The following is a 26,874-nucleotide window of genomic DNA, read 5'->3' as shown; positions in this document are numbered from 1 at the left end:
CTGCAATGTACTTACGAATCTAATTTGCTTGCTCTGTCTCTGCACACCATTAAAAACCTTAAGAAACAAACACAGGCTTGAAAAATAATCATGTGCTCAGCTACCAAAGCATTTCTTAGAGCTGCCATAAAAACCACCTGAGGAATTTGCAATGAAACCAAGTGGAAACTCAGAACAGTGCCTATGTGCTCTTGGCTCTTGACAGGTAGTCTGAGTAGTTGTCTGACTTACCATGCATATCCAGGGTATTACTTTAGGAAAAGCAAGAAAGGAAAGGACATAAATCATATTGTTGTAATTTAAACCTGTTTTAAGCATCCTAGATCTGAAATAATCAATCCATCAATGAGAAGTACTGCTTTTTCTTGGTACTGTAATCAATTCACTGAAATGTATCTGTCCTTGGGGGGAAAAGGTGAGAGTGTTTCAACCCCAAGCAGCAGCAGAGCAAATCAGTTTGGGTTAAAAAGAAATGAGTTTGAAGAAACCTAAACTCTCTCTTCTTGGTATATTACATATTCCCACTCCCTACTGAAATGTCTGGGCCTTGAGTGCCTTGGACCAGGGGTGAACTTTGGATTATGCTGTCCTGGAAGGAGCCACCTAGTTTCCTACAGAAGAGCAGCTGCACCAAGGATCTTATTTCCCTCCCTCAGCTCCAGGTTCCTTTGGGTGCCTGGATGGTCCTGGGGTTTGGGGTAGTCATGGCCAGGCACACATGGCCAAGCCTCTGCACCTGCAGGGACCCTCTGGCTGTTGTCCCCCCCCAGGAGATGTCCTGCTCTGAGCAACACCATGAGCCTGCCAGTGCTCAGGAAGGGCCAGCACAGAAACACCTCCTCTGGGGCTGCACTAGACTTGCACAGCACAGGAACAGTTTGTCCTGTTTGAAGAGCAGCAGCTTCCAGTGAGAAGGATGCTGGGCTTGCTTTGCCACTGAAGGCTGCTCTCTTGATGGGTGTCCTGCTCAAGGCTCTAAAAGCAGGCCTGATCAGCTGACAGCCACACTGGTACCAAGTCAGCCTTTCCAATACTTCTATTTTTTGCATGGTAAACAAGCCCCACCAGGGCAGCTTCCCATCCGGTATGCTGGTGGTTTCTCCTCTTGGTTGTTTCAATTAGATTTCCTGTCTCGACACAAACAGAATTATGCAAACCCAAAAAACATTCTGCATCTGAGTGAAGTATTTTCCACATAAGAAGCAAGATTTCAGGGCTTGATGCAACTCCAAGACCATAAGCAGATAAATAAGATTTCTGTCACTAAACAAACCTTAATTTATTGCTCTTCCTTCCCTTACAACTAATTAAATGTAATCTCATTTCCACTGAGAATGAACTGTTTTAATCCTCTCTGGCTCAGAGCCACACATGCAAATCTGAAGATTACACAGCAGCGTTCCATTCTCTCCAGAGATTTCAGTCAAGATCATAATTAGGTGGACCTCCACTAATGACAAATCCATCCTTTTGGATGGGGAGAAAATCCATGTTACGAGCCTTTTTGGCAACTTTCCTGGCCACCTGGAGCACGGCCAAGAGAACTCTGCTGCTCTCTTCGTATGCTCTCAGAAACAGAAAACATAAACAAAGGCCAGCAATGTCTGGATTCCAGCGAGGTGTGTGAGACTGTGTACAGGGGAAATGGAAGCAGTTCAGATAAAGCACCTCAACTTCCAGCTCTAACAGAAAGCTGCAAATGCTCCACACATCTGGAAATGCAATTCTTCTAGCCCAGCTTCTGTTCAGGACCAAAATGAGATGTTCTAGCTCTGAGTCTGCACTTTCTGGGCTTCCAGGTGCCTCCTGCAGCGTTACTCACCAGCAGCGGAGATGGGAGGGAAGACACTTCCACAAATCCAGCCAAAGGCCCAAACTCAGTAACTAAAAACACTTCAGGGCCAAGGGTGAGAACTCTAAAAATGCAAAAATATCTCACCTGCAATAGCTTCATAGAGACCAGCCTTGTAATCCAGGTGCTCGTGCTCCTCAAACCTCTGCGGTCCCTCGCACATGAGCTGGCAATCCTCATCCTCAGAGTAGTATCCTTGCAGGGCTCGCTCCAGGAGCTCAATGGCCAGCTCATACTCCTCCCTGTCATAGTGCCTCACCCCAGCACTGTAGTCCTCCTGCAAAGCAGGCAGCCAGAACACAAACCATGAGCAGGCCATGCTGCTGGAGCACAGCATCCTGCAGTACTTCTCAAAGGAAGGGACAAGGGGACTGGGACAGGGACAGGACAATCTCCCCAGACACCTATCAGATATAACCACTTGTACCAAACCATGTTTAAGCCACTGATGGACTTTGGACCAGTGGAACCTGCCTAAATGCTCTTCTGAATCCTCCATACTTAGGGAATCCTCAGTGCCACTCTTACAGTATGCATTATATTTTTAAAAAAATCTTTTTTTGTTTTTTGTTTTTACCCTCCCACCAAACAACAACACTGAATGCCAAGAGAACAGATTGCTCATTTTTTAGAATGGCCCCTAATAAGCACCTCCATTAATTACATCCAACAGCCACTCCTGCTCCCCTGAGTCTTGTGAAATTGGAACTGGGAAGTTGGGGCTGGCCCTGGCATTGACTTGGGCTTTTGCTTTGTGGAGCTGGAAGCAGCTGACACTCTCCTGCCTGCCACTCTGCATCCTCACCACCACAGCCACCCATGTGCATGTACCCTGCCCAGGTGGGAGAACTCAGGTCAAAAGAAACACACAGGAGCTGAGATGTCATGGAGGCTTCCATCAAAGCTGTCTGCTGGTGTGTGTTCACAGCCATGTGAACCCCAGAGCTCTCTGAACAGAAGGATCAGGCTGGGGGTGTAGCAACCAAACAAAGAGCAGAGTGCCTAGAGAAGGCAGGAGCAGGCTTGCCTTAAGGGAAAATGCAGAAAGGGAGAGTTTGTTTTGCTGTATTGGTAAGAATTTCCCCATTCATAGATTAATTTCTTTTGGCCTCCTAGTCTCTCTTCTCCAGACTTCCTGATACTTAAGCTGGGCACCTCTTCAGCCTCAGACTCACCATGTGCTGCCTGGCCTCCTGGTCAATCAAGGTGGCCTTCCCTGATGTGATCTTGTAGTTCTCCAGGTCCTGCTGTATCTCCATGTGCTCAGGGTTTGCCATGAAGAAGGTGTGAGCTGCATTTGCTGCCTCCTCCAGCTTGTTCAGCTGCAACAAGGTGAGAAACACCAAGTGAGACTGGTGATGTAGAAGGTGAACACAGCAGTTTATGCTGCATCCTCTGACATCCTTTTGACACCACTGGATTGGGAAATGATGGGATAACCAAGGAAAACCTGAATGCAGAGGCTAAAGAAAAAAGCTGAATTGAGAGGAAAGCCCCATATATGTGAAATGGAAAGAGCTGGAGCTCCTGAGAGCCAGACAAGTCACTGCAATGGGGTCTGCTGATGATGGGATCCAGCCTGTGTTCCAGCAGCACATCCTCTCAACTCAGCTACTCCAGCCCCCTGCACAGTCCCAGGTGGAAAGATGCTCTCATGAGATATGAGATGGAGAGAGGAGGGGAGCAGCTGCAAAGACTCCTCTCTCTACAAGCCTTGGAGGCTGAGCTTTGCCCAGGCTGAGGGATTCTGCTTGGAGACAGGGACTGAGGACCATTTATGAAGCTCAGCTGTGTATAGCTGCAAAAGACCAGACTCTGCTGATGGTGGCAGAGGTATAAAGAGAGGTTTATTTTGATATTCCAAATTATTTTGGCTTTAGAGATTCAGAACTGAGGACCAGACATCAGTTTCACCCTGGAGAAAGCCTCATAAACAAACAGAACTGCTAGTGCTAAACATATCCATGGCAGCTGCTGGGAGTATCAGGAGCAGAACAGATGTTCAGGTGAAACCTCTGCACGACATAGCATGAGACAAGTCTCTAAAACACCTGCTTCTGAAAGAAAGCCAGCACCACTGGGTACCAGCAAGCTGCAGTCAGGTCCCTGGGATACATCAGCAGTTCAACCCAAACCTGTCAGCCAGGGCCAGGCTAATGCTAGCCCAGGCTAGGCTGAGTCCAAGTGTTCTCCTTGGCAGCAAAACCCACAGCAAGCCCTGGCACATCCAGGAACAGCAGCTCACCTGCACAGGCAGCCAGCAGACAAACCCCACCAGCAGGGTGGGAACAGAGCCCTGCAGGGGAGCATGAGCTTCACATCCTGTGCCCCTGCAGCAGGGCAGAGTGGCTCCAGGGCAGAGCCAGCCCAGGAAGCACACAGGAATGTCCCCAAAAGGAAGGTGAGAGCCACAGCATCTCAGCCCACCCCCCTGCACACCACAGCACAGCTGTGCTGCAGTGCCCACAGAAACGCAAAAAATTTGCCTTGTGTAAACTTCAGAAGTTTTTAAGGATTATCTCTGTACTGACAACATGTGCAGGGGAGCCAGATTTTACTGCAAAAACAACATCTATTCCAGTCTTTCATTTGGAGTTTTCCAAAGGACACCACTCTCCATAATAATCCCTTGGCTTTCCAGCAGGCATGAAAAATGACTATAAGAAATTTTTAACCGGGACAGCACATACAAAACCAAAACCCCTCCAGAGTAGAAGTTTGGGTTGTTTTGGTTTTTTTTTAAAGAGACATTCTTATTCAGAAACATAGGTTCCATTTTGAAATAGATCATTTCAACATAATCCCACTCTGGAAAAGGTCATTGCAGCTGGACACCATCGGATGTGGGATAAAGGACTCACCAGAGCATCTCACAAAGGGAATTCTCAGGTCCTGCTGAGTGTCTGTGGGAATGCCACTGCAGCTGGTAATTAGAGACAGTCAAGATGGAACAAAAGGTTTGTTGGGAGTTGTGAGCTGCTGACCTGATCCAGAGGACTGCTAAGAAGCCACTATTTGAGCTGCCCGGGGGAATTTTATTCTTCCACACCACAGATTTCTATTCACAAACAGCACCCTGCCTGTGCAGATTTAAAAGGGACTAAAGACCTCTCAGAAGGGGAAGTGGTCCCTCGAGACACAACCTGCAATATTCTGCTGTGGGATGTTCTTTTTCCCCTTAGCTCTAGATCCTTTTCAGCAAACTGTCAAAAACTGTCAGAGATCCCAGGATGGGATTAGTTCTGGATAACATCCATCCCTGTGAAATAGGACGAGTCTGATTTCTAGACAACAGAAAATCCCTTTCAAACAAGGCTCACTCTATGTCTAGTCCTGCTGGCTCTACACAGCAGAGATGACCTTTGGAGTTTGCTAAGTGGACTCGGAGCAGAACATTTTAACTCAATGCTTTTCAATTTATCACGTTCCATATTTGCCTTAGAAACATTCAAGTAACATGAAGAAGCCAACAGCTGCTAAGGTTAGGGAGAGTTTTTAAGTCAGTGAGTGTGTATAAAAGCAAAATTCCTAACTGGTAAGACACGTTCAGTGTCTAGCTCTGACATTAGTTATGAAACACTCTGGGGAAACTTTTGCCAAAACACTTTGAATTCAGAAGGAGCAGGATATTTTGGTGCTTAAAGGTCTGGTCTGGGACTCAGGACACCTGGACTCAGTTCCTGGCCCTGTCACAATCTCACTGTGCAGTCATTGGAAAAAAATAATTTTGTTTTCTTTGTGCCTGATTTTCCATGGTTTTTAACTAATAACAATAAAAAATAATAGCATTTCTCCCACAGAGTAGTAATTTTGTTTATTTGGATGGCAAGCAACTTGGGGGCCAGAAGCATGTGCAAGCACGTAATACAAGGAAATTTTGATGTTTGCACAACAACTGCTGAATGAAAACGAGCAAGGAAAAAATGACAAATGTGGACTCACAACCTCAGTATGTGCTCTAAGCCCTGCTTGCTCACCCCACTGGAATGAGATCGCTGGACTCTTGCTGCAGCTTTGCACCAAACCCTGTGTATTTCAGCCAGAGAACACACAAGAAATCAGAGCATCAGCACTGAGAGAGCCCTGGGAACACCCTGTCCTGTCCATTTGATCTTAACATACCAACACCTGGAGCTGAGAAGGGGAAAACACAACACGTAAGTGCTGCTGGGTTGTGATGCTGGAAGATGTTTATTTTCCTCAATGAGATTTAGGAGTGGTTCATAAAAAAAAATATTTTAAGCAGCAGAACCTCAGATGAAAGAATTTCAGCAAACTGCAATGTGCAGTTTCACTCCCAGCTGGGACAGTGCTGGCCTGGGCTTCAGTGGGATTGTGGCTTCCAGCCTGCAGAGGTGGCTTGGACTAGGAAGGCTGCTGTAACTGGAGCATTGTGCAGGAACAAACACAGGCTGGAGAAAGGACCTGGAGTGAGCATCTTGATCATCACTAGACAACTGAATCCAATTCTCACTGATAATCATTGAGAAAAGCCTTTATGGAGCCTCCATGGGCTGCATGGTGACACACAGCACAATTCTAACTGACCCTTACCATTCATTGCCATTCTGGTACCTGTCAAGGTATGTTTAAGACAGCAAACTCCATGCTGAGCAGCCTGATTTGTACCTGTGATGCCACAGTCACCAACCTGCTCGGCTTAAGAAACGAGCTGTCTCACTGGAACATGTCTAACTTGCTGCTAGATTTTACCCCCACTTCAGCTGCTGGGTGCCTAAAGAGAAACCCAGAGGATTCACCTCATCACTGACAGCTGCCCCAAACACCTCAGACTGGCTCAGCTCCACGTGCAGGCTCATGTTCTGAATTCACACTTGCCTTCACCCCTTGCAGACAAATGAATTCTGAGCAAAGCCCCTCTCGTGCCAGATGCTCAGCACGCTGGCACAAACTCCTGTGCCCTTCCCCAGGAAAAAAGCCTCACAGCAGCACCATGGCCTCAGCCACAGTGACCCAAAACTCACAGTCCTTTAGGTTTGCTCTCTGGAGCTTGGCAGTGGGGATAAGGAAGCGGAACAGGCAGGGTGCCAGGCCTGTGAGACAGGCACTGCACAGCTTTACAGTCAGCTCATGCAGCCAGGGCTGCTCTCCCACCACCACCTGCTTGTGCTGAACACTGACACTCTGCAGCTGCAACCACAGCAACTACAGGTATTCAGCTGCTCCCAGCTCATCCTGAGCTTTCAGGGCAAAAAGCAAGGATGAAAGAGGGGCGAAAGTCAGAGGATGTTAGAGAGAAGGTAGCCAAAGCAATACAGATCCTGACTGCCTGAGAAAAGAGCTCACAGGTATGATATAACCGAGACCTCAGACTATTTTTCATAGAGTACCCATTGCATTGAACTTAATATCAGATATTGGCAGCTGTCATGCATTCTGTGTCTAAGTGCCTTAACCCAATCTGCTTCTGTATCAATGTTTCTTCATCACGTAAAATATAGTTTCAATTAAAACTTTTTTTTTAGGGGAAAAGAAGTAAGGTTTATTTATTGGAAAACATGGCAGATCCCTCAGCATTTCTCACCACGCCAGGACTGGACCTACCTGCACATAACCTCAGTTAATTGCAGAGTGTATGAACCTGGCATGGAGCCTGTGATGAAAAATTTCAAACCATTCAGCTGACCTAGAAACCAAAGTTTCCAACCTTGCAGACAATCCCTGGTTTGCTGAACAGATAATGTTTTTCTAAACTCTTCCACAGCTCCACTGCTGCTGTGTTGTATTGAAGGCTTAGTGCACTGGGCTCTGCAGAGGAAGGAGGCTCTGGAGCCTGCAAGCACAACAAGGGAAATAAAAGGTTCAGTGCCATGAAGGATTAATCCTGCTGTGTCTGTGCAGAGCTTACTGCCCAGGAGAGAAGGAGCAGTGAGATGGTTATAAATAGCATCTGACCTTATCTCAACTATTTTATTATTGCAAATAAGAAGGATGAAATTCTTCAGAGAAATTAATCAGGAAATTTTCCTTCTGCTGATGGGTCACACATTTGCTGAAGTGTTTGCAGCCCACTATGGCACCAACTGGTCCCACAGAACCACCAAAATCAGAGAGCAAGGCAAGCACACAGCAGGAAAGGGCCTTAATCAAGTGCAGGAAGAGGTACCAGGAGCCAAAGGTGTGAGGCCATCTCTAAGTTCAGTACCACACCATCCCCTGCTCTCCACACCCTCTACCAGTTTCTTGTCTTCCAACTCGAGATAAACAGGGCTGCCTCCTACCCCTGCTACTGCTGTGATGGAGGCTCCCCATGTACATTTTCAGAGTTTTTTTCATTTTCAAAATGAAGACAACCTCCAGCCTGCTTTGGACACTTAGATCACCCCAGCCTGTGTGCGGCTGCCTACCAATCACTCTGGTAGCTCCAAATCCAAAACAGAACAAATTTGCAGAACTGGCACAGGGAAAATCTCTCATGAGAAAGAAATTTAGAAATGGCTTGGGGGTTTTTTGGTATTCCAACAAGCAATTTTCAGGACACGGATATATGTAGATTGGTAGCTGCATGGTCAAATGAGCTAACTAGATGATGAGTTTAGTCTTCAGAAAGTGGGAGATACTTGGAAATCTAAAAGCAAACACCACTTCATTATTCTTTATGGAAAAAAATTCTTTAAATTAATGAAGACAGAAATTATATTTCTTAATGAATCTCTCACTTGAACCATGCTGGCATTATTTTATATGTGCACGAGTCCATGCTGAGCAGAATGACTGGATAACCTTGTCTGAAAGGGCCATTTGGCATTAAAAAAAAACAAATTAGATTGACCCTCACATTCTCCCTTCCTTCCCTCTCTGACATGCTCTTCTTGAACTGTTCCCAGGCATGTAAGAATGAAGATTTCCACACGTTTCTGGCTGTGCATTATATGCTCCAGTGCACACTTGTGTAACAAATCCTGCACAAGGAGCAGGGCATTTACTCACAGCATAACCACTTCCCAGTGGGAAGGACCCTTCCCATATAAATCTCCAACACACTGAAGCATTGCAGATTCATCTGCAGAGCAAGCAGTGGGAAATGTGTTTGTGTTTACTGAACCTTCGATCTGACTGACTGTGAAATACACTCTGAGCCACATTTTGTCCTGTGTAGACACTCAGCACTGCCCAACAAACCCTGAGAGCAGCTCCGTTGTGTGTGAAACAGTATTTTCAATGAGGAAAAGGTGGGGTGTATTCAGCCCTCAGGAATCTGTGCAGATGGTTACCCATGAAGTTCCTGCACCCCAGAGTTTTCCTTGGCCAGATAATTAACCAGTTCTTTAGAGATGAGTAGCATGGGAGAAGCAATACACTCACACACTAATGGCAACAAGCAGTGCTTGGTACTAAAAGGTGGACAGCATAAAACCAGCCAGGCTTTCCACAGCAGAATTTCTTCTTGCATGCCCTTCCTCCTGTTGTTATAACATCCCTGTGGCAGCCTGAGCTGTTGCTTACCTGGAAAAGTATCAAAGATTAACCCAGGCATTTTAATCTAATGAAATCAAGCAACTGGGACAAGCAGGATGTGACTATCCCCTCCCAGCACTCCTGTAGGCCACTGCCTGATAGACAAATAATGAGCTTTCATCTGATATTATGAATGATAACTGAGAGGCAGGTGGTCCCCAGAGTCATGGAAATACCTGGGAGAAGGAAGGTGAATCTTACTGAACACACTGGGGAGGAGTGAAGGAAGCCTTTCTATCAAAGGAGGGCCTCATGCTTTTAGGGGAAAATCAGAACAAAACAAACTTGGCAGGCAGTTAAAAGCAGCTTTGCAGTTTAGATGTGAATTTTCTCCAGCAGCCACACTGCAGCTAATCAGGCTGCACTGACTGATAACTGGGTCACACTCCTAACCCAGCTGTCTCCACACTGGTATCTCTATGGCAGTAATTACTAAAACACTTAAGAAAAACACAACAGAAAAATCTGACACAAGCAGAAAAATTCCTACAGCAGAAACTTTCCTCCCTTTCTACAGTTTAGCAATGGCTCAGCACCTCTTAGGAGAGTCAGACATGATGAGCTGTTGAATGCCCTTTGGGAGCCAAAGTTTCCTGTGCAGATGTATATGCTTGTCTGCTGCTACCTAACAACATCCAAACAGCTCCTGTGTCCCCAGAACACGCCCTTCTCAGAACACACATGGCTTTCCACCTCCATCCTAGAGCCAGGAAGCCACAGCGACCTGGTGATAAATGATACTTGTGTTTTGCAGCCCTTTCATGCTGTAAATGGAATTTTGTCAACAGGCTTAAGGCCTGTGCCAGCCTGAGGACTGCCTCCCTACCTTTCCCTTGAGCCACAGAAAGGTCTTCTCCTGGAGAAGGAGCTGACTGACTCATGGTCAGTTTATGGTATTAGCACCAGAGCTTTCGTTTGAAAAGCAGAGTGCAGAGCCCTGAGGGTGAGCTGCAAACAGGACTGTGCTATCTGAGGAAGAGCTTATCTCTCCCTGCCCTGAGCTGTGATGGGGCAGCAAAGAGAAAAGCAAACAAACAATAGATTTCAACAAGAATGCAGACTCACAGCATATCCATGCATTGTTTCCTCACCCAAAACCCTTGAAAGTCTTCAAGGAAATGGTTTTAATTCATATTTTTCCAGACACAATATTTCTTGGATACCTTTTCCAGGGCTCAAGTCTTAAATGAGCAAATAATGACTGACAGCTGCTGAATTCATGGAAGCCATCATGATGGTGATGGACATTAGGGCACTGCAGATCTGATTAAATAAACCCATCAAATTCCAATTCAACCATTTTGCAAAGTCTGTAGAAGATCTACAGACTGGGGGTGGTCTGTGCTCACCATGAGGGGAACTGACTGACACCAAGGGAAAGCAAACTCAGCTTATGCCTTAGGTGGGTTTGAAGAAAAGTGCCATATTTGAAAAGAGATTTCTGTGCTGATTCTCCACTACTGGGCCAGCACAAAGGCACTACACTGGAAACAAAGTCTGCAGACAAAGGGGATGAGAAAATATATCCATAGTTCTGCAATTTAATCTTGGTTGGTCTGGAAAGCAAAGGAGAGGTCCTGCCAGGAGCGCTGCCTGCATGGGCTGCCAAGTTCAGTCCAAAGGTTTGATTATCCCAGGAATCTTCCCCCAGCAGTGGCCAGGGGTGGACACTTGTGGGTAAGCCATAAATACATGGTGGGTACACAGTGGCCCTCACACACAGGGCATTGTCAGCAATGTCCAGCAGCTTACAGGCTTCCTGAACCAGGATTTGCCTCTGGAGCACTGTGCTTAAAAGCCACTGATGGCCCTGTCCTCCTGGGAATTGTGTAATCCCTTCTGGAACTCATTTATACAGGCTGCAATAAATAAGGGATTTGGGAGATTTTAAGACATCAGTGTATTATTTTCACCAGAGTACACGTGGGGGAGAGAATGACCTACCACTAGGCTATGGTAGAGTTTTCAGAAAACGTGGAGCTGCAAAGTACAGCTCTGTACTCATCTGCAAGGCAAGAGGAAATGCAGCAGTGCTGCAAAACTCCTCAGTTCCTCCAATGCTCAATGTTCATAAAACTCAAACCCATCTGAATACAACAGGGATAGGGTTTCCCACCAAAAGGCATCTTCTGAAATGAAGAAACACGAAACAGGGCAGGGGAAGGGGTCCACAAGGCACCTTCTCACCCAGAACACTGAGAGCACATCAGGTCTCAAGGGTTGTTGATAGAATAGGATGCTGGCATGTGATGGATTGTGTTGACTTCAAGCAGAGCAACCTCCAGACATGGTCCCTGCAAAATCTGACCCTGAAATTTCAGGGGAGAGGTTCCCTTTCATAAGGGCTGACGCACAGCACACTGAAGAACCCACCTTTGTGCATTGCCACATTCAGTTTACCCAGCACCACTGAAGAAATGTGTATTTCATTTGGAGAGCATGTAACTCTACCCTTGCAAACGTGCTTCTTACCCTCCTCCAGCTCCCCCAGCTTTGATGAGCACTGTTACTAATTTGAGAGAGGAATTGCTGGCTTTGAGAGCAGAGTGACACCAGTCTGGGTGAATGGCACCTCTGACAGCCCAGGGACACTGTTTGGAGATGTGTGCTCTGCTGCTCAGGCTCTTGGTGTAGCTCCAGAGGTTCCTGTGGACTTACACCAGGACAGATTTGGCTCGTGCTCCAGTGAGTGAGGCCACATACCACTGGGACAATTGTCTCCATACATGACACACCACAATCTCAGCTGGATTTGCTGCTTCTGAAATGAGAACACTTTGCTTGCTTTCCCCAGCCTTGGCTTGGTAATCATTACTAAACACTTATCAGCTAGACAGCCTTCATTTCCTGAGAGCCTGGACCTAATTACACCAGGAAATGTGCTGCTTTTCCTTCAGACACTGAAAAATGCTGCTTTCTGAGCCCTTCTACTACAAAGTTTAACTTTGTTCTGATTAGTAGAGGGTAGGGGAGGGCAGAAACACAGCCAGATCTCAAGAGGCAAATGCAGTGATCCTTCACAGAAATGCCCTGGCTTCACTCTACATCATTAATAGTAACAACAAAATGCCACAGATATTTCATCTCCCCTCCCTCCCCTATTAATCTTAGCTGAACCCTGCGAGGCCCCTGCACAGAGGTATCATTTTCCCTCAATTGCAGGTAAGGAGTCTGATGTCTCACAGCAAATCAGAACCAGACCTCGGGGCTGCCTCCTAATGCCGTTCCTCGAAGGAGTGAAACAAGCCCTGCAGCTCCATCCCCTTATCAGGACATTCCATCCTGGTGGGATGAAGGAGCCTTTGCCAAAAGCAGCGCTTTCAAACCCCTCCTTTGTGCCGTGGGGCCCCACTGGGACGTTGAGTCACAATTGCCCACTTGTAATAGAGCCCAGAGTATCACCTCCAAATCAAACTGTTGGTTAATTAGTGTACAAAAAATCCCCCTACAAATGCACAGTAATGGACTTATAGAGCCATTAGCACCAAATCACAAGATCTGCTGCTGCAGCAGCGTCACTTTTACCCTGTGAGATGCCCAGGAGCTGCTGCCCATCCTGGAGGGCTGCCAAACATCCACATCCAATGGGACAGACCTATGGCAAACCTGCTTGGAGAACAAAGGCAAGGAGACCTGAGCTAAGGGGTTGTGCTTCCCCTGACTGAGGCTTCCAGGCATCCTCATTGATTCTGTTCTCCCAGCTTGGTAAAGAACCTACAGAAATGCAGAGTGTGTCCTCCCAGTGGTGCAGTTTTCCCTTCACAAGAATTGGTAGAATGACATGGATGGGATGTGTCAGCTCCCAGTTTGACCAGTTCACAGGTGGCCAAAGGAGTGAGTGACCCAAGGGGAAGTGGGCACATGTCTGTCCTTGAGGGCAGCCAAGAGATGTGTCCTCTGCCAAGGGCTGATCAGGGGCACATCCCACATGTCTGACTCTGGGTGCTCTCCTACAGGTGTGTACCTTCACCCTTCTTCCTCACAAGCTGCAAATAAGACAGAGAGCACTACCCTGGGCAAGAGCAGTGCACAGGCTGGGCACTTGGACTGCTCACATTCCTGTACTGGGGGCAGATGTGGATAGAGCCAGGCAGGATGCCAGCCACAGCCTGGATGAAGTTAATCACACATGAAGTTAATCACACACAGATGGATGTTAAGCTCCATCTTCTCACACCCTTATGATCCTGCTTGCTGGAAACCCTGTACAGACACACCCCTCCACAACCTTCTTCACACCAAGGGCTGAAAAGCATCCATGGTGATGGATGACCTTCACTGGGCTCCTACCCAATCACCAGCTCTTCAGTTCCTCAGTTCTCAACTGGCACCGGGAAGCAACATCCTGAAGGATGCACGTGTCACTTGGGGCAGGACACAGGTGTTGATTCCATCACTGCTTGCACTGCTCTGCCTGCCTGAGATGGAGAAAGCAGCTGCTTGGTGCAGCTCCAGGGAAGGATGGCTCCCTCTGCACAGGGAGCCCTGCCAGCCGCTGCAGGATGATCCACAGCCCGTGGGGACTGCACAGGAATGCAGCAGGATACCCAGGGAGTGCTGTGCCCCCCGGGATGCTGTGGGACCCCCCTGAGCACAGGGGCTCACAGCACTGCAGCTCTGTGCCCCTGCTGCAGCCCCAGCACTGATGTCACCCTGAGAGACAGTACCTGCTGTCTGGGGCAGAGCTGTGCTCCACTGTGCAGAAAATGAGGAGCTGTCTGCCCTTGCTGAGGACACATGAAGTCATGCTCCTGTGAGAAGCCAGTGTTTTCCAAGCACTGGGGTTCTGCTTTCAGTTGCTGGCTCTGTTCTGATTTACTGGGCATTCTTCTGCAGGCACTGAGCATCCCCATGACTCAGTTTCCCTGTAAAACAGGAGCACAAACCTTCTGGCCCTGACTGCTGGGAGGCAGAATGACAGCATTCAAAAACCTCAGATGACACGTCAGGGCTTAAGACATTGCAAGATTTTTCTGTTGATCTGAAAATTATGCAGTGCACTCCTGTAAGAGCTCACTCAGTCCTTATAAGTGGCTCTTTGTCACTGTTCCCATCCACACCCTGGATCCTCTTTGAAAGGCAAATACCATAAAAAGCTGTTTATAGAGACTGAGATCTAGAAAAGAGAAGTCAAATAGGGTCAGGCTCTCCATGGCTTTGCTGCCCTGAGCTGTGGCCAGGGGCTGCTTCCTGCTCCCACCCGTGATTGCAGGGAACACTGACCCATTTGTCTGAGGAGCCTCCAACGTGGGTGGGTGGGTGGCTCCTGCCCCTCCACAAACATTTCATCTCCACTGGAAACAGCTAAGACGGAAAATGTGGGTGATGCCAAGATTAAGAAAGAGAATTAGGGAAACAGCAAGCGTCCCTAATCAATCATGCTTGGACACTGAGGGTTTTATGAGCACAAAGACTTCACTTGAATTCTTTTTTGCATTTATCTACAAGAAACAACAAAAAATATAGTGGCTGAGGAAGTTGCCAGATGTTGATTCACCCTTTTGATTTCTGCAAATGTTTCCATTTTGTTGAAAACCCAACCAGCAAACTCAGGAACCCTTAAAAATTATTTATTTAGAAAACAAAACCTTCAAGCACCTCCATGGCAGCACATGACATGGATGAAGGCAGAGGAACCAGTCTCTCACTGGCACCAAGTCTGGCTTTCCTTGGCACAGAAAATATAAAGCTGAAAGAAACAGATATGTCAGTGCAGGGATTTTTAAAAGAAAATACAGGTAAGTATTTTAACAAAACTTCTGGTAAGGATGCTAATCATCATCTGGCTCACAAAGATCCTTTAACTTGGTCAAACACAATCCAGGGTGGCAACACAGGCAGGCAGAGACAGAAAGTCACAGAGGGCAGTGAGGCAGGCAGGAAGTAATGACATCCTATGGGACTCACCCCAAACCCCTGAGGGGAAACTACAAAAGCTGAGAAATCCCATCACAGCCAGTGAGAAGGATCTGCCACCACACACCTCTAACAACAGCTCAGAGCATCCCAGGGAGAGTGCAGGAGCTGCAGCACTTTCCAACATTTCTATTCTAAACAGAGATTTACAGCCAACTATTGATGGATTAAATAGGGTGAAGACTAAGTCACAAGTCTGTTGTTAAATTTACTCAGCCTCTGGCACGTGCACCTAACCATAATACCGCATCTAATTTTGGTTTTGTTTTTTAAGAGGATCACTTTGGACTTAGTTTCCACAAAACTCTTCTGTTTAACTTAGTGAGCAACAGCTGTTCATTTCAAGAAGCTCTTGGAGAAACATTCATCTGCTCCCAGATCTGACTACCAGTAAAAATGCAGAGCATCCTTCTAACACTACCAAAAAAAAAAAAAAATTGTACTTTAAAAAGTACAAATATGAAGAACTTTTGAAAAATGTGTTTTGGTCATTTCTGAAGCTAATTCAAAACACAAATCCCTGCAGGTGTAACTTCATTGGAAACACATGGCTTTCCATCCAAAATAAATCTGGGGCACAGAATAAAATCTGCCTGACCTAAATGGTGACTTGGCAAACAGAGGCATGGGCAGACTTGCAGAGTCAGTGCTGCATGCAGCTCTCTGGGTTATTACTCACAGATGCTGTCCATGACAGCAGCATCCCTCTCCTCTGGCTCCCTGGGAGTGCTTCCCTGGAGCTCACGGGGCTGGGCTGTGGCAAAGCCCATTCAATGCAGCAGAAACAATCCAGGAACAACATACATGTGAAAAGGAACACTGGTTCCCAGTGACAGCAGCAGAAAGGTCTCTGCCTGCCAGACCACAAACAAGCTGGAGGCGTTTTCCTCCCTCATCCTGCTTGACACGAGACCTGAGCCAAGCTCCTTCAGCAGCTCTGGGAAGGATTTGCCGTGAGACCGCCCGTCCGTCCGACTGCAGCTGCACAGAACTGCCCCTGCCCTGGTGGGGGAAAGGTTCTGCTGTGCAAGACAGCAGCAGCAAAAGCTCTGTCTTGTGATGGGGCAGGAGAGACAACCACCTCCAATTTTCCATCAGTTCTGGGCTGGATTTCACACCAGACCAACAACAGTAGAAGCTTTTGACTGATGCAAAAGAAGTGTTGCTCTGAGTGAAGCACCAGGAGGACCAAAGCCTCAGGAGCTGCACCCCTTGGTTTGCCCAGGACAGGGTGGGCTTCCCACTGCAGCTAGAGATTCAAACTCACATTCAGGTACGGGATGAGGGCTTCCCAGCACGCCCAGATGCTCAAACCAGGGCTGCAAAGCAACTGCTGCTCACCAAGTACCATACTACACTTTTTTGTCTCATGCTCAATTGGTCAGCTGGCCTGCTGGCATTTTTGATCCCAGGCTGTTCAGGCAAAGAGGTCAGACTTAGGTACCCATGAACTGCACAGAATAGTCCTCTTTGTCAGCAGATGAGAGCAGTCCAAAGAGATGGCTCAGAGCAGGGCCAGTGCAGCCCCAAACGTGGATGAAAGGTGGGTAACTCCTTCTCTCACCTCACCCCAGAGAGCTCATAAGCGACGTTCAGAAAAGGCACCAGAGGCCAAGTCTGGAGGAGGAGGACAATGAGAGCAAGAGAAATACAATAAAGTTTCTCTTTTAGAAAACAGATGGCACCAAACCATGCAAAAAGGCTTTATGATCCCTCAAGCAGGAAATAAGTGATGACATACTGTCATGTTGCTGTGTCAACAGCTGACACGTCGCAGCAGGGTAATTTCACAGACTCCCACGTTAGTTTAAAAGCTCTCTTTGAAACCACAGAGCTAGGGCAGAGGCACTTCAAGTCTTGCACAGACAGCAATGGCTCTGCAGCAGACCTGCTGCTGCAGATTCAGTGCCTCAAGAGCCAGCCCTGCACAGAGAAGCCACAGCCAGCCCTGCCATCCACTGAAACCATCTGCGGCTCACCACAGACGGCTGCTGATACAAGACCAAAGCACCAGCCTCCCTTCCCTTTCCCCCTCCAAGAAAACAGTACCCTGACCCAAAGTGTGTTCAAAGGGTTCATTGTTGTCTGGCCAACACACACGATGCTTGAAGCTGGCCTGCAAGTCCTCAAGGCTGTGGACAAAGTTCTGCACGTCTCAAGCAGGCTACAGCACTTCTGAGAGCCTCCTTTATCCCTAAGAGGGCTTTTGTTTGCTTTAACATTATACACCAGAAACAAAATATTGCTCCCTCCCTCCCTGTCTTTCTTATTAGAAGCAGGCACTGGAATTTCACCAACAAGATTGCCAGGCAGTTTTTCTGAGGGTCTGCATATTCACTTTCCCTGCTTTTTTTAGCAGTGGGGTGCAAGAGATGAATCCTTGAGGATGGCCCACATGATCCTGCCATTAAGGACACCAGGAGGGATAGCTCCAGGAAACTCTGTATTTCACTGTGCTGCCAACTGGAACTGCTTTTCCTTTTCCAGCAGCAGGTCCAGCACAAGTCACACACTCAGATACCAGCAGAGAGAACAAAACCCATGTTCCCTACAATCCTTATGGAAAGGTTATCCCTATTTAACACAAATTCTGCAAAGCCCATTCAATCTCTAGGCAATATCTCCTTTTAGAATCCAGTTTCATTTCCCAGCCCATGATATTAGAGAGAGCCTGAGTGCAGATGCATCTCCCACTGACTTTTTCTTTTGAGAGTGATCCTGCCTTTAGGAGAAGTTTGCTGAAGTTACCAAGTAAGTGTACACAACCCTCTCCTTGGAAAGCAACACATTAGAAAACAGTCTGGGCTCAGATCAGAGTAAGTGCTTTTGCTCATTAACCTATGAATTTACCCTCTCTCCTGCTCCAGGTGAGTGCCTCCATGCTCTGCAGCAAGCAGGCACTGCAGCATCAGCAGCAGCTCTGCTCTGCCCCAGCTGCAGTGCTGCTGGCCAAAGCAGGAGGCAGGATCCTGGGCCATGGCTGTGACTCACACTCCTGACCTGCCAAATAAGTAGTTTGGAGCAAGGAAGTGACAGGCAGACTCAAACCAGAAAGTGGTGAAACAAAATGAAAGAAAATCCTCCTCAGCTCTCCTTGCTTGCATCCAGCAGGGAAACAAGGTGTGCAAAGCAGGAGAGGTGTCAGGGCACAGTGGTGACACACTGACACACAGATGGGCTCTGTTCCTTCTTCTGCCAGAGGAAAATGCCCTTTCCAGCACTCCACCACCTGCTCTAGTGGAGTGATGGCCATGTCCAGGTGTTTGGCACACAGCAGGCAAGCCAGTGCCCTGCACAGGTGAGCATCACATTTCACAGAGTGCTGCCAACCACACTGGTGCTGGGTGGGTTTCCCTGCCTACCCTCTGCTGTAGAACATCAGAAGAAGTAACACGTGCCCCAAGGCTTCCCCCAACTATTGCACATCATGCTGGGTGGTTCTGAGCTCACACACAGGTACAGGAAAACACCAAAACTTAGAGCCATGCCAGACAATGGCAAATCTCCTAAGTTGTATTTGCAAATCTCCTATGCAAATCTCCTACTAAGGGGAGTCCAAAATACAACCCTAGGTAAAGTGGCCCAAAAAACAGATGCTCCAGGTTTGCCTGTTTCTGAACAACTTAATTCACAGCTTTCTTGGATGGTAACATCCAATCTGCAGATAGGGAGAGGGGCACTTGTGAAGTCTCCCAGGGAGAAATCCATATTTCTATGACTGTACTTTGACCACTGTAATGAATGACCCTAACAAGACTCAATTATGTGTTCAGCTGGCAAGAAGGGGTCAGGCACAGCAGATCAGCATGAACCACAGCCCACAAATACCAGTGAAAGAAATCTGAACCAGGATGACTGCCCTGCCCATAAATCACATTGTTGTGAAGAAATCTGGAGGCATGGTCATGATGACCCCTCTTGCTTATGTCCCTGACCCAGGTGACTTCCTACAGGAAAATCCACTATATCCTGTTCCACACACACACTTTGCCCCAAAATCTTCTTTGCCAAGTTTCAGCCCATGGCTGAGATTTGATAGTCAAGTTAATGACTTCAGTATGTGTCAGTTCAGAGGGAGAAGGATGACACAGTCAGCCTGACTCTTTCCCACAGCCTTCTGTGCCTGGTAAATAGGAAAAACACCAAGAAAGGGAGGAGGATGCTGTGCCACAGCCCTTGGGAAATCCTGCTGCATGACTGGCTGGGCAGGGTGGATCAGCTCACTGGCAGGCAGGGCAGATATTGTCAAGGAGAGAAAAGGGCTGATTAGGCTTTCTAGCACTAATAATATCAAAACAGAATATTGCTTTCATTGGCAGCGAAGCAGAAAATGAAACGGTGCAAAAAGGAGAAGCCTCAGGTGAAGTGGACTGGAATAATGTCAGGTCTGGAGCAGCAACAGCCCTCAAGTGCCCTTTATAGCTGAGTTTTTCTCTTGCACATCGGGAGGTCTGTGAGGTACAAGCTATCAACTCCTACTCGCCACCCCTGGGAACCGTCCCACACTCCTGCCTTTGCACAGCTGCTAAATTGGCAAGTGTCTGCAGGCTAAAGCAAGCCCTGGGAGATGTGAGCCAGATGGTCCCACTGCCCACTCTGAGCCTGGGGGAAGAACATCCTCACTTGCTGCCTCTGAGAACAACTGAAGTTCACTTTCTTCAGTGCAAAGGGGAGCAAAGATGCTTTTGCTGGCATCTCACTCTAATAATGAATTTTGGTTCACAGGTCTGACCCACAGGCTCTCAGCTCTTAAATCAAAGACTGCAGAGCAAATCTCCTTGCTGCTACACAGAATGACAGCTTAGACCTTGCCAGACTCTGGTGCTGTGGCTCTCCCGTGCTGGGTCCCTCACACTCCACCACCCCACAGCCCAGACAGAGTCTGGGCTCTCTGGGGCAGAGAGGGTTTGCTAACACACCTGTACACTGATTAACCAACTAAAGCACTGACTTTCTGTGACTACCTACTGCTGTAGCATCATAAACAAAGAAAGATAAAAAGCAGGAGTACCAAAGAGCAATTGAAGCAACTTACTGAAACTTTCTAGAGTGTTCCTAAAGATCTAATGAGCTTTTTTTTTTTTTAATTTTGTTTTGTGCAGACCCTGTGCAAAATCCAGAGCACATAGCTACAGGTACACCCCAAGTGGAGCATAAAGGCACTGTGAGTCTTTAGGATGTTCCCAAGCTAAAGTCTCCTCAAGCATTACAGCTCTTATCATCTAAACACACAGGCATGCTCACACACAGCAGCAGCAGGTTGTGACAGCATGCCAACTGTCTGCACACCTGCATGCACTATTATTATATATTATATATTTATTATATTATTATATATTATATATAATATATTATATATAATATATTATATATTATATATTATATATTATATATTATATATTATATATTATATATTATATATTATATATTATATATTATATATTATATATTATATATTATATCGAGGGCAAACTGTATGTCTGAAATCAAAGCTAGGCGGAAAGGATCAGTTATCAGTTTACAAGTGGTGTGATGCACCTCAGCTCCAGAACTCAAGCAGCTGGACAGAGTTCAAAGGTATTTTTCCTTTTGTTTCTGTGTGCTGAGTGTCTTCTCCCCAGCCACCCTTCCTTCAGGAAAAGCTGAATACAAATTGTCTGTTAATTGACAAAAATAACTGAACAAACCGGGCGGCAGCAGGGCCTAGCACACCTCCCAGCTCAGCTGTCCTTGGACCCAGAAGTGGCCCAGCAGAGCTCTGGAGAATGCCTGCAGGCACCAGGGTGTGAGGCTCCAGCTCACCCTGCAGCCCAGCACTGATCAGGGCCAAGGGAACCTGCCAGCCTCTGCAGGAAGGGCACAAGGGTCCAAGGCAGGGACCCTGGTGGCTCACGGGTGTGAGCAGGGCCATGGAGCTGGCAAACCCCTGTGCCCTCCCCTTCTCTGACCCTGTGGCTTTTGCTGCTTTCAGTATTCTGTGCAGAGAACAGATGCCTTTTCCATACACAAAATGAGTTATTTCCTTGCTCTCGAGGGGGAGACGCTTCCCTCCTACACATCCATCAGGTTAATGCACATTTACAGCTCCTCCAGGGGAGGGAAAGGCCAGGGGTCCCCACTGCACCTCACATGCTCAGCACTTTGCTTCCAATAAGCAAGAACCCCCTTTGCTGCTGGGAGGGCAGCCTGGCAGAGCAGGGTCCCTGAGAGTGGGAGGGCACTGATGGGGGCCAGGATTTGGGGCTATCTGGCTGCTGGAAACACTTCAGCTGGCTGTGCCAGAGAGAAAAAAATAAATTAAATCAGTAAAAAAAATAAAGTGACTGGGGAGTTAATGTCATTAGTTATCTGACAGCTGGAAAATGTGAGCAGCCATTGTCTGCAAGCCCCCACAACTCCTCCGGCCAAACCAGTTTGCTGAAAGCAGCAGCAATAAAGCATAGGAGCCAAGACTGGAAACACTGAGCTCCTCTCCCTGCCCTGCTGCCCTGACTGAGGGAACAGGACAGCTCAGAGGTCACCCTGCCCCAGCTCTTGGGCCCTTGGCTTCCCTGCAGCCCTCCCTGACCGTGTCCCCCCCGGCAGCTTTGGCGCAGCAGCTCTGGGGCCTGAGGAGGCCCTGGCAGGAGCTCTGTCCTCTGCCACCCACCCCCAGCAGCTGTGCTCCATCTCCACACACAGCCAGCACTGCTGCTGTGCTGTCACTGTCACCACGAGGGGAGCACAGCTCCTGTCCCCACTCAGCTGCCACGGGGAGGGAAGGAGCAGGCCAGCCACAGCCCACACCACCAAAACCCCAAAACCACTGCTCCTACTCCCAGTTCCACTGATGGGAGATGCTACACACCTCAGCACCTTGCAGCTGAAACAAAACTGGTCCTCTTCAGCCTGAGAGATCTTTGCACTGTTTCCTCAGTGTGCATGAATGTCTTAGCATTGCCTGCATGAAAACAGAAAGAAATCCAGAGCTTCAGGCACATGCAGCATCTTCCACCAGCCAGCAGTGGCCAACAGCTCTAGGGTACCAACAGTTTAACTATTCCTTAACCTTCAGGCTCCCTTCCCTTCCAGCAGCTGAGCCTGAGCCAATGCCACCTTCCCCAGGCACAGGCTGGCCACTGATCTGCTCCCAGCAGTGCCCTGAGCCCCCTCCAGTGTCAAACTGATCTGGTGCCAGCATGAGAGGGAGCATTCTGAGAGCACTACTGGGAGGAACCTTGTCCTGGGGAGAAGATTTGATGGCAAACTGTGGGTTTTTCCCTTAAATGCTTGCAGAGAAATTTAATCAAAAAATGTTCACAGTCTAGTTCTGAAAGTACTGAATTCAGGCACTGAAACTACATCTCACTTCACCTCCCAGAATAATGGGCAAACAAACCAAAGATTCAGTTCCAGGAGGTCCTTTTAAGCAACTCCAACTCATGGACAAATTTGTGGGACTCCTTTTCCTCAGTCCAGGTAGCAAGCTTCAGGTTTTATCTGATCACAGGCACTCTGCTGTCCCACCAGTCAAAGGTAATTTCCACTGGTCCAGGTCAATTGACTCCACACTTGAACAAGAAATGAAGAATTGCCTTCATGGCAGTGTGAGAATCAAATCTGACCTGTGCTCATAGCCACATGCTCCTCTTCACATAGACACACACTCTGAGGTCTCTCCCAAGTTACTCTGGTGCAGCAAACCCTGTGAAACACTGAAAGGCACCAGTACCCCTTGGCCTGAAGAGCTCTTTGCTCAGCACCTCATCAGATGACACAGCTGCAACAGATCTACAGCAGCAGCACAGCATGTTCACACTCCTACAGAGCAATAACCGAGATCCCAAAGACATCATTTCCTCACCACTTCCCCTGACGAGTCCCACGCACTTGTGCAACAAACAGGAGGATTCTGATCAAGGCAATTCACATGGGTGTCAGCCACGTTTTCCCTGGCATCTCCCTCACTGGATGCTCATGAACTCCAAAAACCACATAAGAGCACCTCACAGCAGCTTGTTCCAAAGTCTTTGTGTTCCCTTCCAGGCCATCTGCCTTCCTCTACCTTGCCTTCATCCAACTGGGAAACACACATTTAATTACATTCATTTATGTTCAAATAGGCCTATTGAAAAGTAAGTGGATTTAAAACCGGTCTGGGGAAAAAATTAAACTCTACTGCAGCACAGGCTGTGTATTTGGGCTGCCATGTAATGCAGGCAGCAGGAATTCTCCTCTGCAAGAGGCACTGGGAATTTAATGTTGCAGCACAGCCAGTTGCAATGCACTTAGCAGATGTCTGAGACCTACAGCCTCATCCATCCACCTTTGATCTTATGTTCCACTCCCTCCTTCCAAGTCTGAACAGCCATTTAACCACGGCAGAGGCTCAGTGCACATCTGCAGATGGATCTAAACCCCTCTCTGAACTCCAAGGGCAGGAGCTGCACATACTCATCTGCAGGCAGCAGCAGAACACCCACTCATTCATACCTTCACCCACGCCACAGACATCCAACACCCACAGAGGGATATTCTGCTGGAGCGTGGCCCTTCCAGTGCAGCAGACAGTTAATGCTAAAAACAGCTGGGAGCTGGGGACTGAGTCTGAACATCAGCACCTTCCTGCTGGCACTTCCCACCGGGAAGGGCAGCCAGGACAATGCTGCTCAGCCTCCAGCTCACCAGGAGAGGACCCCTGCACAGGCAGGGAAGAGGAAGAGATTATGCAAGCCTTTCCTACCTCTGTAAGCAAGACAGTAAAACTCTAAAAAAAATAAAAAAAAAAAAAAAACCAAACATGTGACATGAGAGCTGAAGAGTGAGATGGGTGAAGCACCAAGCTTGGGTGCAGAGAGCCCTGAGTGCACAGCAGAAATACAAACCCTGTGCTCCCAGCCCCTTCTGGAAACTCTGCTGGGCTGCACTGCTCCACTCTGACTGCACTGCCCACCCCAGATGCCGGCAACCACGGACACCAACGCTCCACACACTGAAAGCAAGCATGGGGGTAGCAGAAACAAACCTCCAGGACAGGCCATTCACATAAGAGTTGGACTCAATGATCCCTGTGGGCCCCTTCCAACTCAGAATATTCTGTGATTCTGGGAGTTGTTAAGCCTAACCCCTTCCCTTCCAACCTATACCATACCAAGCTGCTGCCTCTCAGACTTGGCTCCTTGTGGGAAGAAAGGACAAGAGAAAGAAAAATTTGAAACAGTTTTTTGCAGGCCAGAGAAAAAATTCAGCAGTGTTTGGCAGATCATTAAGACCTGCACAAACTTACTGGGCTCCAGGCTTCCTCTGAGCTTCCCCCTCCCAGTTCTGCTTGCCTCCCTTCCCTGGCACAGCCAAGACACAGAGCTGGCATGCTCCTACCGTTAATTAAGCAACAGCAATTAGGCAACACATTTTTAAGCGGTTCTCTCACAGCCCAGCTTGGGAAAGGGCTGGCTTCAGCATTAAACCGGCAGCTGTGTACAAAGAGCCAAATCAGTGCATCACAACGAGGGAACCTGATATGTAAACAGCCTTGTCAGTAATCACCCCAATGCCTTCCAGTGAATTGCTTCACTCCATTAGAGCCCTGGCTTCCTCGGGGGCTGAGTCAGCACACAGGGTGCTGCACCAAGCAGGGGTTAATCTGATGCTTAAAGGGTTCAATCTGATGCTTAAACCAAAGCCCAGGACACTTGACAGGAACAACCTCGCTGAATATTCAGTGTTGTACATGCTGACCTGGAGTGGTCCCTCTCAGCATAGTCCTGGAGGATTTATCCATCTGTCCCAGGGGCTCTGGGCTGATGTTTATTCCAGCAGACTGCATAGGAGAGAGGCTGGTTTTCCACAGCCCCTTGGAGCTGAATTCACATATTGCTGCTCCCTCCTCTCTCTGTAGCAGATCACAGGGATGGGCAGGTTTCCATCCCACAGACAGGGAACTGGACCTGGCTTCATGTGATCCACGTGGTGCTGCCAACATGTTCCAAGATCCCTGAGAAAAAAGCTGAGCAGCAGCAGAGTGAGCAGTGCTGGGGAGCCAGGACTAAGGCTGGGATGCACTGGGAAGCACCATGGGAACAGCACCACTCTGCTCTCTGCCTCCTCTCCATGCCCTTGGCATTCCCTGGGACTTAAGAGCACCAAATCTGTGTGCTCAGGCAAGCCTCAAGCAAAATTTAAAAAGATTTCCTGGGTTTATTTTTTTTTTTTTTTTTTGTTAGCTTGTTGGTTTTTTAAATTAAAAAAAAAAGGCTACATTTTTCAGCCATTATTTTTAATAATGGCTATTTCTGCTCTGCTCCAATAAACAGGCGAAGGCTGCCAAGGACACCCAGTAAATCACACACATGCTCCGCTCCTCTCAGCTGAATATTTACAAATTTCCCAAGTGCTGAACCTCTTCAGGCCATTCAGCCTCTGCTTTCATCTGAAATATCTATCTCAGTGTATCTGAAATCTTGCTGCAGTTATCCTAAATTAACAAGGATCGGAAACCAGGCTTCATCTGTAACCCTTAAAGGTCAATCACATCATTTTGCTTCAACATGCCAAACAGACAAGACAAAAACAAACATATGAAGTTTCTCAAAGGAATATGAGTGAGAGAGTGAAGAGCCCTCTCCCTAAGGAAAGCAAAAGCCCTAAGTAAAAAGGATGACTAAAGTAGTTATTTCTATCTGTCTAGATAGTTGTACCACATGCAACGCCTGGGGTTGCACCCCAAGCTATGTGGGTTTTCTTCTATTTCCAAGAGATGATAAAAACACTCCTTGCTACTTTACACCACAAGAATTCTGCTTTCAAATTTAAGTGCAGTTTCACATATCTGAGGGGAGTTTAGCAGCCCCAGGTCAGGCACAAGCAGTTTGTCCCTGCTCCAGCTCACAGCTCCTGTGCTATGCTGCAAGTAGGCAGGAATCCTACCCCAGAGAACAGGGAGATCCTTACAGCCTGAACCCCCTGGGAACACCAAATTGCAAGTTCCAGATTCAAAGCCACCACACAGGCTAGCCCTGATTTCACCAATATGGGCAGCAGGGTGCACTGCATGTCCTGGGCTCCATGGGTTGCCCCATCTGGTACCACTCCTTGGGTTCAGCTCCCAAGGAGGCAATGGGCACTGGGATTATGGGGGACCTGCCTTAGCTCTGAGAAGATGGCTTGCACACTCCCAGCTATCCAGGGATGGTGGGATGTGCCCCACAATCTGCATGCCAAGGATCCAGAACCAGAAAAGCAAAGGCAAAGCCACATCTCCAGCTAATGAGAGTGGCTGGTTCTGCCCCTGCTACTTGTGCTGCCCCACAGGCTCTCACAATTCAAGGGAGCTGTCAAAAGGTCAGGTGAAGAGAAAATAGTGTCATTAACAGTTCTGAGCTATAGGGCTGGAGGTCCAAGCATGTCAAAATGACTGACAGTGGTCTGAAGGGACTGCACACAGATGGAAGTCTGAGTTTTCTCGCTCCTGCCAAGGCAGAAGAAAATCCAGCATCCCAAGGTAGCTTCCAAAATAGTTTCTTTCCCTAATGTCCCCATCTCCATCTACATGTGACTGGTGGGAAGAAGTGGCTGTGTCACCACTCATGGCCCACTCCTGAGCTCCAGGCCCTGTGCAGGGACCGGGACCACAACTCCCACCAGCACTG

The 26,874-nt window shown here is 47.9% G+C and overlaps 1 protein-coding gene across 2 annotated transcripts in view; it reads right to left on the bottom strand.

Annotated features, from left to right (window-relative positions):
• P3H2 (prolyl 3-hydroxylase 2) overlaps positions 1-26,874 on the bottom strand; it is a 64,382-nt gene that overhangs the window by 13,426 nt on the left and 24,082 nt on the right. For both annotated transcript variants that reach the window (XM_071437784.1, XM_071437783.1), the window contains exons 2-3: positions 3,028-3,174; positions 1,940-2,129 (exon numbers count right to left, since the gene is read on the bottom strand). In XM_071437784.1, the coding sequence (XP_071293885.1) occupies positions 1,940-2,129; positions 3,028-3,174 (337 nt within the window). The remainder of the gene's footprint in view (positions 1-1,939; positions 2,130-3,027; positions 3,175-26,874) is intronic.

The sequence above is a fragment of the Agelaius tricolor genome, unplaced genomic scaffold (assembly GCF_023055355.1).
Source record: "Agelaius tricolor isolate 1412-34295 unplaced genomic scaffold, bAgeTri1.0.p SCAF_12, whole genome shotgun sequence".
NCBI classification, from domain to species: Eukaryota; Metazoa; Chordata; class Aves; order Passeriformes; family Icteridae; genus Agelaius; species Agelaius tricolor.
The sequence above is the reverse complement of the archived record's forward strand: the minus strand, read 5'-3'. Positions and strand labels throughout refer to the sequence as shown.